This window comes from Gavia stellata, chromosome 13 (genome assembly GCF_030936135.1).
Source record: "Gavia stellata isolate bGavSte3 chromosome 13, bGavSte3.hap2, whole genome shotgun sequence".
Taxonomy (NCBI): domain Eukaryota; kingdom Metazoa; phylum Chordata; class Aves; order Gaviiformes; family Gaviidae; genus Gavia; species Gavia stellata.
The window spans coordinates 15,247,255-15,262,306 of NC_082606.1; the positions used below are offsets into that span (position 1 = coordinate 15,247,255).

At 39.5% G+C, this 15,052-nt stretch overlaps 1 protein-coding gene across 1 annotated transcript in view; it reads right to left on the reverse strand.

Moving 5' to 3' along the window:
• The window catches only part of ARNT2 (aryl hydrocarbon receptor nuclear translocator 2), a 77,882-nt gene extending 66,740 nt beyond the window's left edge, over positions 1-11,142 (reverse strand). The window contains exons 1-2 of the mRNA XM_059823840.1: positions 11,033-11,142; positions 4,695-4,742 (exon numbers count right to left, since the gene is read on the reverse strand). Coding sequence (XP_059679823.1) covers positions 4,695-4,742; positions 11,033-11,142 — 158 coding nt within the window. The remainder of the gene's footprint in view (positions 1-4,694; positions 4,743-11,032) is intronic.
• Positions 11,143-15,052: the final 3,910 nt, after the last annotated feature.

Here is a 15,052-nt window from a genome sequence, read left to right on the forward strand (position 1 = left end):
TCGCTGGCTGATCCAACAAGATGTGAAAGGTGATCACTTGGAGAGTCCACCACCATTGACCGGTACGATAACACATTAAAAAAAACAGCAACATTCTTAGGAGCTGACTGTTATGTAGACTGATCATGAAAGTAGAAGCTAGGCTTGGCACACTTTTTGGCTACTTCTAATAATCCTTTTCTTAAAATGCAAGAAAGAACTCGAATTGTAGTATGCTGCTTCCTGAAATAGAGGAATGCATGGGTTTGCCCTGCTTTACAATGTGTTTCCTGCCCCTGCACATGTAGGTATTATATGCATGAGGCATTGTCTCCAGAAATACCACTTGTTAGGGCTACATGCAGAGTTATTATTCCTACTGATGCCTATGCTTACTATGTGATATTCAGGAAATCCAGCTGTGGGTCCCTGCAATGATAGCCCATGGTCATTCAGTAAATTACAGCCAGTCCCTTGGTTAAGGTCACTATCTACTTAACTATCTGTCACGCCGTAATAGCAAACCGTTCCGTTTCAAACGGCTGATAAACAGCCTTTGTGTGGGTCTGCACAGATGTAGGAGAGAACAGTGCCTGTGGGAGTTGGATCATATAAATATACACAAACAGAACACCTTGTGTGACAGTGCACATGTACATAAGAGCACACATGTGTACATGTCAGCACATACATGCAGATAAATACGGACACGGAGAAGAAAAATGCATTTTTACATGATGAAATTTTGCTCTAAGTTCAGCATTTTCACAGAAATGGTGATCAAGAAAAGAGAGAGAAAGACAAAGAACACACATATTCAACACGTATTTTACATTTTATAAATACATATTCCATTGTTTGCCACTAAAGTATTTTAATACTCCTGAACATTAAAAACAACCATTATAAAGAGTAAACAAAGAGACTGCAAAACTTCCTAAGAAGAAAGAGCATAATATCCAACAGTGCATTTAATTTACGATCATAAAAGCTAAAAAGTAATAGTATGATAATCAACTGGCCGTGAAAATGTTCAAGCAAACAAAACACTGAAACTTTCCTGAAACGAGTTCAAATTTAAACCCTTAAAACAAAAAGAGGGGCTGTGCTCCTCTTGCAAAAGTATCTGCCCTAGGAACCCTGGCATTCATAAGCATGTATACAGAATGATGTCCTAATTCTGTCATTTCTAACTTTGTTTTTATATGGAAATTTTGGAGGGACATTAAGTTTTGGGAGACTGCAGGAGCTGATCCAAACCCACTTAGGTCCATGGTTAGTATTTCCGATTTCAAGCATTTTTGGATCAGCCAACCCTCCTGACTCTTGATCAGTCAGAATGGCATCATATAAAATAAAAATGGGGGCAAACCATATTTGATTTTCCTTTTTCCTACCTGGCCATCCTTTCTGTGTCAGCAGTACTTTGATCATCGTCCCACCTAAAAACAAAATAACCAGCTCTCTAAGCTAAGGCACACGTACTGAGATTTTTTGGACATGACCATCCCCCTCTTTTCTCTCAGCAGAAGAGCTCTACAGAACACGCCTACCTTGCAAACTTTTCCTTATCACCAGAGATTTGATCACCATCATACCTAGAAACAAAAGATAGTAAGTAAATTCACAAGGGTTATACATTGCATGACAGTCAACACACAGCAGAAAGCAAAGAGGTTCACAACTGCAAACTATTACAAATAACAGCAAGAAAGTTGAGGGCATGAGAATGACAAAGCAAAGAAAATGTGGAGTCTGACAAAACTTCCAAGCCATGCCGATTCAAAAGCTTCATTTGTATATTTAAAAAAGTTGGAGACACCTTTCACTGGATTTATGCAAACGCTTTGACATACACTCATTGCTTGGGAAACTTAACAACCAGCACCATTACAGAAAACACCACTGAGCTTTTATCGACAGCAGCCCATGAAATATTCATTGCTGTGTTGGAAGTGAAAGAGCTGTATCTTTCCCAGATTGCAACCACAACTCACTCCATTCAGCAGAGGGCACTGATGGTCTACAGATAAGATGGGAGGGCAGAGACACACGCTTCTGTGCAATGCATTATACAAGGACACCTTCAGAAAAAAGCTCTAGTAGGTACAGACGCTGTACTGTCTGTTGGGAAGACTGGCCAAAGTCAGTCAGACAGATGAAACTGCTGGGTAAATGGAAGTGAAACTAAAACTAGCTTAAATCCCTAGAAGTAACCAGGTACCTCATTCCTACCCAAATCAACAGAAGCTAAATGGCCACACAGGTACGTGCAGTGTATCGGCAGCAACTTTATGTAGGAAATCCTGATCAATGGGACTTCTGCCCCATGGGATTAAAGCTTCACTGTTTCTGAAGCATTGTCCCCGATACAGGCGGCAACGAAACATTTTACTAAAAAATTACATGCTGCTCTTTCTTTCCCTTTCCTAAAAACATATTAATACTTTGAAATTAGATTTTGCTAGAATAGTTACAAAAAGACACATTTTCTGAAAAATATCTTACTTTTGGAGAAGCCAAAATGCTTGTTCCAAAAGGGAAAATGTAGGTTTTCAAAAGTACGAAAATAAGGCTAATGACTTTTCTAGAATTGAAGATTATTACTGCTCAAGAATAGTAAAGTGATATTTTGTATTAGAATTTACTTTCCCAAAATGATGTCATTTATTACAACAGTGCCTATGAAGCTTCCACGTATTAGCTAAAAAGGTAATACAGCATAATTAAGCATCCTTTTTCTTCTAAAAACCTAATAATTAACTTTTCCCTTTTTTCTTCTCAAACAAATCAAAACTAATTTTAAGTACCCCAACCATGCAAGTTCCTATACGAGGCTTCATATTTTCCTCCCGAGTAAGACTCATTCAAACTCTGAAGAGAAAGCTTAAGTAAGACTTGAGCTGTATTTCTTCCTATGCTGCATCTAACACCAGCACCCTCAAAACATTCAAGTGAAAATGCCACTTCCTTCCACTTGACTCTGCCCAGAGAACAGACTAAGCCCAAAATATTTTAAACAAAAAGACAGATTTAATGAGGAATGGCAACATGCCGTTAGGTGAGAAGTACATGCATACGCCTCCATGTGATGATGAGATGCCATGCAGAGATACCTGAGCTGGCTTGGAAGTCCCTGAGAAGCAAGGTGTGTTAACTCACGTGGAGTACCATACTAACACCACTATCTCCTGTGCTTCCACTAGCCTGGGGCTTGTCTACTCATCCTTGTCTGGTTGGCTGGGCTGAAGATGTTATTGCCTCCAACTACTGTTTTCTCCCTTCTGGTCTCCCAGCTGACCGCTCTGCATGCATGCTTCTTCAGGCACTTCAGTCAAAGCCAGCTGGGTTAGCTTAAGCATTTAAACAGCAGTTCTTTGCTAACTTAAATTCTGACTGAGAGAAGCTAGGAATCAGTCATGTGAGCAATTTGGAGAAGGGAAAAGTCCTAAAAGGAGGGCACAGCTAGAAAAGGATGTCTGAACATGGCCCTGGGCGTCTCTGCACTGTTCTTTTGTACTCTCTAGAAGCAGAACAATCTGGGGTTTTTACAGCATTTAAGATTTAAATATCAGATTTTGATTTGACATCTAAAATCAACTGAGTCTAGGCACAGCACAGCATATCTCCAATAAAAATAATCGAACTACTGGCTCTTCCCACCACCAAACTTTGAAAGGCTGAAGCCAGGATGGAGGCAGACCAATGCACGTGCACCACTGTGCCTAGAAACCCTGACACTTACGCAGGCACAAATCAGGTCACATTCATCACAAATCTTGTTCCCTTAACATGTATCTTCTAGCAAACATTAGCACTAGCCCTCAGATCACCAGTTTAAACACCAGAGACCAGAACATCCTTTCTGTAAATGTCATCACCTGAACAGGAGTGCTGCCAGTCTTGTCCAGTAGGTTATGATACAGCATTACAGCACAACTTCAGCATACTTATCTTTCGGACTGACTAGGAAGATCTTATTAAAACCCTATGGTGACAGCTGTGTTTGAACATGGCTCCTGCTACAGAGCTAGAGTTACAATTTGTATAATCAGCAGTTATCTGTAGGCCTCAAAGTATCTACCCTTCACTGCAGCTGCTTAGTTTCTAATGAAAAAATGCAAACAGAGTGACCAGAAAAAAAGGAGAAGTGAAAAAATGGCAATGATGCTTTAATGTTTGTTTTTATTTCTAGCCTAGAATATTCCACATTAATTAACATTTATTTTGGCAATTTTCACTATTCAGTCACACCTAATGGTACATAATGAGCTTTAATCTTAAAAAAAAACAATCCACACCTCTATGATCTGTCATATTGTCTTACAAGCAGTTAACATCTGAAATAAATTCAAGATAAAATTAATTTTCAGTGGCAGAAAGACAACTTCAGCAATGTCAAATAACCAAAGTTCATTTACAGCAGTTGAAATAATAAGCTAAAAATCACAAATTTTCTCATTTGACATAGCTGCAGAGAGAAATTGACACACACACTGTCAGCTTTGTAAGCCAATAACTACATTAGGCAGATTTCTGCCAGGATGCCAAATTTGCAGAGGAAGACGATAAAAACAGTAACTAGAATTTAGGTCAAGTTGTTGGCAAGTTCTTCAGCCCATATTCATATTGACTTTAAAACATCAGTAGTGAGACAGCTGTCTTTCTCCACTGAAAGAAGTCAGTGATTTGGCCAACTCTTTGTAAATGCTCACCTTGAAAATTTGCTGGGCCCCTCCCCATCTTCATCATCGAAGTCCATTCTGTAAAAGCAAAATTTCCAAATCAGAAATCATGACACTGGCAACAGTGACATGAACATTCAAGCCAGTGGTTCTCAACATTGTTTGATTTGTATTTTGACGGGAGATGTTAACAACTGTAGATTCCAGTCTTGCTCATATTCTCCAGACCCCCTAGAAGCAGCTCACCAGCTGCCAGGAATATGAAGAATACAAGTTTAAAAAAAAAATAAATAAATCACTGCTCTGCTCCACCGAAATCTACACTGTTAAAATTAACAAATAAAAGGAAATATTAAACAAATGCTGTTCTTATGAGATGGTCAGAAGTAGTATCTCTTAGGCCTGATAGAAGTTTACAGAAATCAGTGGGGAGTCCATGTTAGAGGACTGAAATTAAGGCTAAAGAAAATAAAGTTCTAAAGCTGTACACATAATAAACACCAGGCCACTATTTTTGCCCCCATCTAAAGAAAGCACGTTAGAGGTAGAGCAGAATAAACTCCCAGCCTCCCTGCTAAGAGGATTATCTACGTCACTGCTATTGATTCTAACTGTGGTACATTCTTTAGACTTGCCCTGTAGCACCGATCATTTCACACAACTTACCAAGCAGTCTGCAGACGGCAACTACTTTGTGGTATTCCTGTGGTCATTACTAAAATGACCTATGGGTCTACTGTGCACTTAACTTACCTGGTTTATGTCCCAGAACTTCTTCTTAAGTCAGCGGAAGAGACAAGCTCTTCCGTGGGCCAGATCCCAGCCCTCCAGTTAGGCTCCTCCAGGGAGCCACAAAAAGCAGGAACCTCTTTCCTCACTTCTTACACAGAGAGACTAGGAAGATTAACTTCCTAAATAAGCCACCTAAATTAGTTTCCTATGTTAGGCAGTGCAATTGTCTCCTTCCCATTGATATCAAGTCAATAACAAAGTTATGCAATAGTAAAATCTCCAAAGCATTTAATACATTTTTATAATTTTAAAAAGAAGTGGACAAATATATATCCCAATTATAAGGGGGTTATTCTGCCATTAAGGCAGACTAAGAACCAAGCTGATATAAAATTATCATATACAATTATTGTGTTAGTGTATTTATTTTAATAAGAAAATACATTAGTATGATATACAGACCTTGATCAGCCACCTTGATCTATTCGTGTAGTTAGGAAAGCATAGTTTTGTTTTGCAAACAGTTTTGTCAGGTTTCTTTAACACTCTAAGCTTCCTAAATTTTCAGTGTAATAAAACTTTATACAATTACAGATTCCATGTCTCTAACACTCTTCATATTAACAACAGATATAAGTCATATGAAAGGCAAAAACCCTGCAAAGTGACAATAATACTTATCTCCGTATTAAAAGAAACCCCTAACAATTAAAAATTAAGATTTGTATGTTCAGAGTGTAGGAACAATGATGTAAAAATGCTCTTTAAAACTACATCAGCATAGAGAAGTACGAGTGCCAGTCAAGCAATACTGCCTTGCTTCCTAACTTTGATAACCGAGACAGACTGGTCTATAAAAGATGTGTCTGAGCCACAGCAATCTACGTACAATCACAAGGGCAGCAAATACGCACAGGAACTGGAAATGGTATTAGAAAAGTCACAATAATATTTTCCAGATGGTAATAGTTCATTTCTGCAGGAAGCAGAGGGAAAACCATTTTCCCCAGAGTCTTAAGAAAAGATGTGTACTTAATTTGGCTAAGTTCGATGCAATCATCATTTTCACTATAAATGACATTTTTGCTCACCTAATTATCACCCAGGCCGGTTCCAAAGTCAGTGACCTCTCAGCTGCCTCGCGCAGAACAACACCGACCTCCAGCGGCCCCGCTCCTGCCACGGGACCTGCAGCCGAGCCGGGAGCCCGCCGACCGCTGCTACCCATCACCCCAAACGTGGCCTTCAGCGCTGGCACCAGCAGCCTGAATTCCCCAGACCTGCTGCATACGCAACACTCCCAGTAACTTAACGTTTACGCATTATCATCCAGCCAAAGGGCTCCTCTTACCTACCTGCTTCTTCCCCACATATAACAATGTGCCTGTAGGTGACATTCCAGAACAAACTTCTGAGTTATTTCAATTGCAATGTTCTACCTACACCAAAAATGTGAAAGTCAATGTTACAGGAGAGCTGTTTGTTTACAAGCGGAGGGCACACTCAGGCCAGCACTGGGCTAGCTCCACCTGAAACCACTCACAAAAGCATCACGCCGGGCACATCCTTCACTGGTTTCACTGGCAACTGAAACACAACCGAGAGAAACCTCCAGTTTCAAACTCGGGGGGGGAAAGGGCTGCAGAAAATACATACGCCTATGGGGAAAAGCCTCTCCTTCTGGGATTGAATAAGACACTGCTTTAATTTGGGACGGATTAATTTTGTAACTCCTTTCCTTCCCCTCCAATACACTGAGATCCTGTGCCTTAGTAGATTTTCCAGCCAAATACCCCAGCTGAGTGCTAAGAGATGGATTTTCCCCCCAAAATCAAATATTAGCTCTACTGCATTTAGTCTAGTTTATTATTACTGCAACATAATGCAGAGAATGACAGAGAAGCTGATGACAGTTTAAGGCTTTATCCTGCTGCCCATGCTGCATACCTACTTCCAAAGGAGTAAGCGGGACTAGCACACCTATTTATCTAGAGGGCTGGGTATCAGCTTCTCATAAGATCTTAATGGGTTAATAGCCATAGGTAATACCTACCACATTTATAGTGGGCTTATCACGGCAGAACCTGAGTGCCTAGGGTGCAATACCAGACTGTAGCAGACTAAATCTTTAAATAATGCTTTTGCTTTGTTAAACTACGTAAAAACCTTGACTTTATTCCAAATGCAAGATTAAAAAAATACATAAATAAGAAATTGAACAAAATTATCTAGTTGTCTAGTGAGGATATATCCAGCTGGAGCCTTATATGTAGTACATTACAATACTTGTAAAAATGCAACAGCAAATGTATCTCTGTCCCATCTTTGTTAATAAAGGTGGGACTTCCTCATTTCACATTTCAGTGTGCAAAATGAAACAACCCTTTCAAAACCTGAAAAAACCCCTCAGGTATAAAGTCATTGATTCCAATGTCCTGCCTGAACCACCATGTCTGCTTTACAGCAAGGCGGAGTGAAAGATAAGGAATCAGTTGTAACCTTTAGCAGAACACATAAAAATAATATTCCAACAAACTCCTCACACCCTGACAGAGAAGACCTTCTGTTCAGATAGAATATATTGCACATTAGCAAAACAGTAGAAGCAGCCTCCCAGAAGAAAAATCACATCATTTCAGAAGTTTCAGAAAGAGTATCTTTTATCTTCATTTAAAAGTCCCATTAAAAAAAAGACTTTAAAAAAGAGCTGCACTATGCTCTTGTTTTGAAGAGACAGCATAAATCTTGTTTTCCTCTTTCATACTGTTCATGTCAATCGTGAAAACGCCTGATGTATGAGGTACTTATTAAAATAGATTTTCCTCAAAAGATGTGTGGGTACCATAAATACCATGACAAAAATATTTTTTATTATTTTAATATTATTTATTTTTAATTAGAATCATTTTCATACAAAAAAGCCCCTCCAACAAGGTGGTCCTGCACAGGTTAAAAATTTGAGATGAGAGAGGATTTGAACACTGCAACAAAATTATTATGTAAAATGCCCAAGAAATGTCAAAAGACGGCTTGCCATGATTATACAGCGTAGGAAGGGGGCAGGCAAGAATGATCAGGAGCAGATGCAGCTGAGAGGCAGATGGGGATCTGTACTACAGCCTTTTGTTCAGTACAATATCGGGGGGTACAACCGGGGAGGGGGGCTGGTGGGCTGAGGTCTCTTCCTCCCTGTATCTCCCCAGATCTTACAGTTCTGGGTCAGAGAAAAGACAAGACTATATGCTGAACTGAAACAAAACCAATGCAACTGTAAACCAACCGATCAAAAAAACCCACCAAGCCATCCTCCCCAAGTACAGACAACCTAGGAAGGTGAAAAAGCCCCATATCCTGTAATACAGCAAAGCCTAAAGGAAAACCACATTAAATAAAGAACTGATGTTACATTAATCTAAGGTTTAGTCACTGACCACTGCAGTGCATTATCTTATGCTGTCACTTTTTTCTATAAAGTGCTTGGTATAATTTATAGAAAGGAAAAATATTTTTCCGAGCTGCCAATAAAGCTGAATGTCTACACAGCAGGAACACCTTCTGGATAGCCAATGAGTTTAAACTGATCTACATTCAAGTCCATACAGCAATTATTCTGCCAGCTTGCCTCAGCAATTACGAGAAAAGAAACAATTTTCAGAGATAACCAAAGCTGGAAAAGATGACTGTGTTCACTAGCTACATTCCTTTATGTTTGACACAAAGCATTCATTTCTAAAATGCCCAAGGATTTAGGTGTACAAAGATGTATCACCAGGACAGTAATGAAAGGTCCAAGTGTTAGCTGCAACTTTGTGCAAAGAGAAGCTAGGAGGAATTAGACACAGCAGGCATTCTTTCCCTCAAGGTCTGAATACATACACACTGGGGGGAAAAAAAAAAAAAAAGGCAGCCTCCGCTCAGGCTTGGAGAAGGGCTATTAGTTCAGAGCTATGGTGCACAGATAAAATACCACCATCTGGGTACAACAGCAAATCTATACTAACTTACTCACTGAATTTGCATCTTAAATACATTTAAAACAATTTGATTTTCTGTTCCTCCCACCATCCCCCCATTCCGCTTTCTCGCAAATAGATGATGATACTTAAAATGCAACAGTTAAAGCATAGCTTTCAATTAATATCAAGTCAGTATTTAATATAATCAGGAGACTTCACAGTCAGCAGCATCAACCCTTGGTAACAGTAATTTGCAAACTGGTATTTGCAGCTGATGTGGTTTACGATCAAAAAAGAGATCAACTATCCTGCAACTCAAAAGTATAAAAGCTTATATACTTTATGTACCTATGAAAGGATATTAATGCTTTGTTTTCTCTTTTGAGTGCAAGTTTGAGAAGGCTTTTTCATTGAACAGTTTCAAAATGAAAATGTGATGCCTGTCAAAGACAGATTTCAGGAGACCAATCTGATACAGTTAACTCAGCATATGAAGCACACTCAGTGAGGGTAAATCTCCAAATTGCCCTGTCCGAAGGAACACCTGTCGGAACAACCATCCTGAGTGTTCACGTCATACCAACTTAGCTCTGCATCCAAGGTGAGGTCCACCTTCTCCCTTGTTAATTCATTCCAGGATTGAGACTCCAGCACTGTTACTTGAGCAGACACCTAAAACTGGCAACGTAACTTGGCAAACAATCCCTAGAGTAGCTTTCACAAGGAATAATGTCTTCTCCTTAAGTGTCTGTCAGTGAAGATTTTACTCACATTATCAATCCTGTTAAGCCCTACCACTGTCATATTTAGGACTAAATATAAGACTAATCAATTTCTTTTGCAGACACTCTCAGATCAGATATCTCTGAGAAAGCATCACCTAAAGACTGCTATTTGTGATCAACCTTTGATAAAAACAGGGGGTTTTTGTTAATACTAGAGAGTAGTTTTCTGCCATTCTGCAGCTCTCGCTACACTTTTCTTCTGACACAGAGGATTAGTATGAGTTGCCACAGAGCAATCTGATGTGGAAAAACTATCCCTACACCACACCAACCTCTCTGCTAAAGAGAGGGCTCTTCTTCTGCAAAGCCCTCGAGCTAGTGCAAGGGCTGAACTTGATTCAAGCCCTTTCTCCCAGAAGCAGACTATGCTGCATTTCCAGTGAGACCTAGAATATCGTAGACCACAATCTCTGAAGAGTGACCGCTTGTGCTATTTCTGTACCTGGGACTATAAAGAAAACATTTTTAACAGAAGGCCTCTATTTGAGAGATTCCAAGTCCACGCTTCAGATGAAGTTGAATAAGTCTGCATGTGCAAGTAAGAACACATCTCGCTACCTTTATTCGCATGATAAATCCTTTTGAGATTAAACAGATGTAGACAATACGCATTCATTACATGTACAACAGCCACAGGATCCAAACTCTGTTTCTGGATGCTTTGCCAAACCTGAAAGTCTTTTGAAACATGCAAAGCAACAAACAATACACTTATCAGCAAGTTTGATCTTGCAGGAGGAGCAGATACATTTAAGATAAAACATCAATGACTAATGCCATAATGTAGTTTACATACCTAAACATTACATAATAAATATACATGTATAGGTACATTTTCAGTTTTTCAATACCAGTCATTTCCAGTTTCAGACCTGAAAGAAAAGAAATGGCCTACCCAGAGCGGCGCTTTCCTCCTCTGGAAGGCATGGATCCTGCCATTCTCACTTGTCCACTTGCCATTGGTGCCACCGGCAAGGCCACCGAGCCAGGAATATCTGATGCCATTTCTGTAATGCAGAGGTAGGGAAAGAGGGAGGGGGGGGAAAATCCTTTAATCCATTACCTTCAAGGAGAAACCTGTGATGACAACATTAGAGAAAGGCCCTTTAAAAAACAAGCAGAGAAAGCTTTCCTTTTTATTTCTAAGGAAAAGTAAAGCTCTCCTGTCAAAGACCAGCAGATTCACAGCTCCCTGAAAAGAAGCCCAGTTCTGTCAATAGCTGTTACTAGTGCCTCAGGAGACACAGAGAATCCCAGGTAGGTACCTCTGTATTTCAATTTCCCTAATGGCTCCCCTTCTCAGAGGGACTGTCAGATGAAGGCCAACAACCTTTTACAATAGTTAAACTGCCCTGTAGAGAAATGCAGAGCTGAATTCCCAAGACAAATGAAGCTCTGGATCATGGTACCAGGGTACCAAGAAAAATAAAAGTTAAAAAACTTCTCAGTTTGCCAGTGAGGTCAAGAGTTTAGAGCAGGGATGAATTATCAGGTGACACTGTTTTTTTTTTATTTATATTCTGGTGGCATTCAGAGGACCAGACTGAACTTAGCAAAGCTCCAAGGCTTCCTGTATGTCTGCGTGGTGCTTTGCAGAGCAGAACTGAGCCCGAAATCCAGGCTGATATTCATCCCTCTGCCAGTGCTCTGGGTATAGCCACAGGTTAATGAGATCTTCAAACCTCAAGACTTTGATCTGAGCAACAGCAAGAGAACACCTTATACAACGGTTTTCAGACCGCTAATGGCAAGTACTTTTACAACCTATTAATAACAGTTCATTACACTTCAAAAAAGAAAAGTGGAGTATAATGTATTTATACCCTTTTCTCCTATGCCATGGATTAAGCATGTATTGCTTCTGTGCAACTCTTGTAAACTCTGTAAGCAATTAAAACTTTTTCAATGCAGATATACTTTACTCACTCTGAAGGTAAAATCTACAGTCACAACATTTAATTATCTTGAAAGAAAATGCATCCTTCTTCCAACTTTACTTTTTTTTAAAACTTGGCGGAGTATCTGGAGCTACAGATAAATATATTTACTAATGGAAAGCAAATCTGTTTAAAAATCCTGCTATTTTTTCCCAAGAGATAAGTATAAAAGAACTTCAATTGTGGAAACAGGAATCCATGTTCTTTCATTATGTCTGGAGAGCACTTCATTGCTGCCACACTTTATATAAATCCATCATGCAACATTATGCATTTAAAAAATAACATTTTATCTGTTCACTGATTTCATGAATTTCTTCTAGTACATTTACTTTTATTAACTCCTTTTCAACTAAAAAGCAACAGAGCAAAGTACTCATCCAGTATTTTTCAACAAAGTGTGCGATGAGACCTCTGCCTACAACACCACACCACAGAAAGTCCCGCTGTGTCTAAAGCTGGTACTATGTGGAAACACTACATTAAAGTATATTAGCATATTTCCATACAAATAAAAGCATGAGCATCCAAACAACTGGTAAATCATTATTTCCGGAATAAGTACCCATAGCAGTCTAATGCCAATAATTCACTTGGAACATTTAAACTCATATTTCATGGATAGAAGCAAAGGTCATTTTGAAATGCTCCCTCATTTATTAAAGCAGGTGGTAAAAACCATAATAAATCTAATTGCAAAGTGTCCCTGTTACTCAGAAACACATTTCAGTATAGATCATCAAGGAGATCAGATTTTTTTAAAGTAATTGTAAAATAATTTCAGATCAACTCTGAGCAGTATTTTAAGAGAGTAAAAACAATACCGTATTTGTAATTGTGATGAGCAATTCTTGTAACCTCATTTTTCCTCAATCTAAAACAATGATGATGAAAAAACAGGCCAAGGGATGGATTCATATACTCTAAAAAGTCTAAAAGCCAAAGCTAATTATTTAAGGTAACTTTATAGATGACTAAAAGGGAAACAAAGCACCATCCTTGCACTACTATGCATCCCATGCTTAGAGATGCATCCAAAATAGGTTGAGTAAGCCTCTTTCTGTAGGTCCCTTGCTCTCACCACTGACAACTCAGGGAGACCTAGACAGATAGTTTTGATCGGATGTCCAATTTAGGTGGTTGTGCCTAGGCAGATTGAGTTGTTTTTCTGCTCTTATGTTCAGCCTTTAATGTATGAAGACATGAGAGGCAAGGGTAGTTAGCAAGTTTCAAATAGTAAGGAAAACCAGAAACTGTGTATTTTTTATAAGAAAAAAGAAAAAAACAAAGGCTAGAGGAATGGCCAAACCACAGGCTCAGTTACATCAGTATCCAAAAACACTTGAAAGAAAACATTCTGCAACAAATAGTTCATCTGTTTATCAGGGTATAAGCTGAAGAGTTATTGTATAGGTATCCTGAATCTCTAGAATGGCACATCAAGAACAGCGCAATGAAGAAAGTAACTTCTTATACAAAATAGCCTTCAAATACATCTTCACAGTCCTGGGAGAATGAAACCAACCTCATCGAGCTAACTGCTCTAAAAGGTTGTCTTCAAAAATTTCCATTTCCGATACAGGCACAAGAAGAAAAAAAAAATAAAAAAAATCAGGGGATCCACACACATTAATCCATGTGAAAGCTCAACTAAGAGGGAGGAAAGCTTCAGGCCCTTCAAATCAGACAACTTTCCATTATGTAGCAGTCTGAAGGTGTGACAAACCTGCACATACATCAATGTGCAAGACACCCAATTTACCTTTCCACTTCAGAGTTTCCCACATCAAAGAGACCAGCCATTGTGCGACCTATTGCAGCTTTCATAAGGCCCTCGAGGGTGGATATACACTGCTTACAAAAGCAGTCAGCTTTCCAAGATTTCTTTAGTGACACAACAAAATTAGAGTTCTGCACATGGAGAAACCAAGAGGGTTGGGCCTCTTTCAAGCCACATAGCAAAAACAGCAAAGAAAGCAATTCCAAGGGCAACGACACCTTGGAGCATGGGGCACCCAGAGCCTGACCTGCCTCCGCGAGGGCAGCCAGAGAAGCAGTGAAGAACCTCACACACAATCTCAGTGTACACACAGTGACACCAGAGCACTACAGGAGGACTTCAGGGGCAGAGCTGACAAAGTGACCCCATTGCTCAGCTGCAGCCAGCTGGGTGTTGGAAGCTGTATCAAAGTTGGACGGTTGCACAGAAATATAAGCACTAGATTGTGCCTGTAAAAACTCTACTTGCAGACCAGCTCCCTGCTGCAGGCTGCGAGAACTTGTGGGGGGATGATGGAATGAATCTGAGCTGCTTCCTAAATCACTTCCACCTCTACTCATCCACAAGCATCTAAAACAACCAGATCTTTGATGGTATTTGTACATTTATAAAAAAGGGCTGGTCAGAAAAATAGAAACATGTTATCTCAAAAAAACGAGGGCCAATTTGGGAAGGCAGAGCCAGAAGAAAACTCTGATGGAACAGTCAGCTGCTTCTCTGACTAAGCACCTGAGAAGTTACCTACCCATGCCTGGTCCAGGAAGAAAACAAGAGAGACAGAGGAAAAAAGACATGCATAGACTGGAATCTCAAATAGAAATACTGTGGTAGAGACGTACTCCAGGGAGCCTATTACCATAAAAAAAAAAAAAAAAAAAAAAAAAAAAAGGAGTGTGCAGACACAGACCTAAAGAAAAAAAAAAAATTAGAAGGGTAACCTGCAATTGTGTGAAGTTACATGAACATAAATTTAGGGCAGCCCCTTGAACGTAAATGAAGCTACTCTGTTGTAGCATAAACTAGTATGAAAGCCCAGCACTGCAGAAGAAGGTGTCAAGTTGGTTATATATATTTTTAAAAAAAAAAAAAAAAAGGACATGCTGGGTCAGCAATCATAAAGTTCACGTTTCCAGGCTCATCTACACCCACATCCAGACACATGTTAACACTGATGTTCACAGAAGTGTTTCAGCAGCAA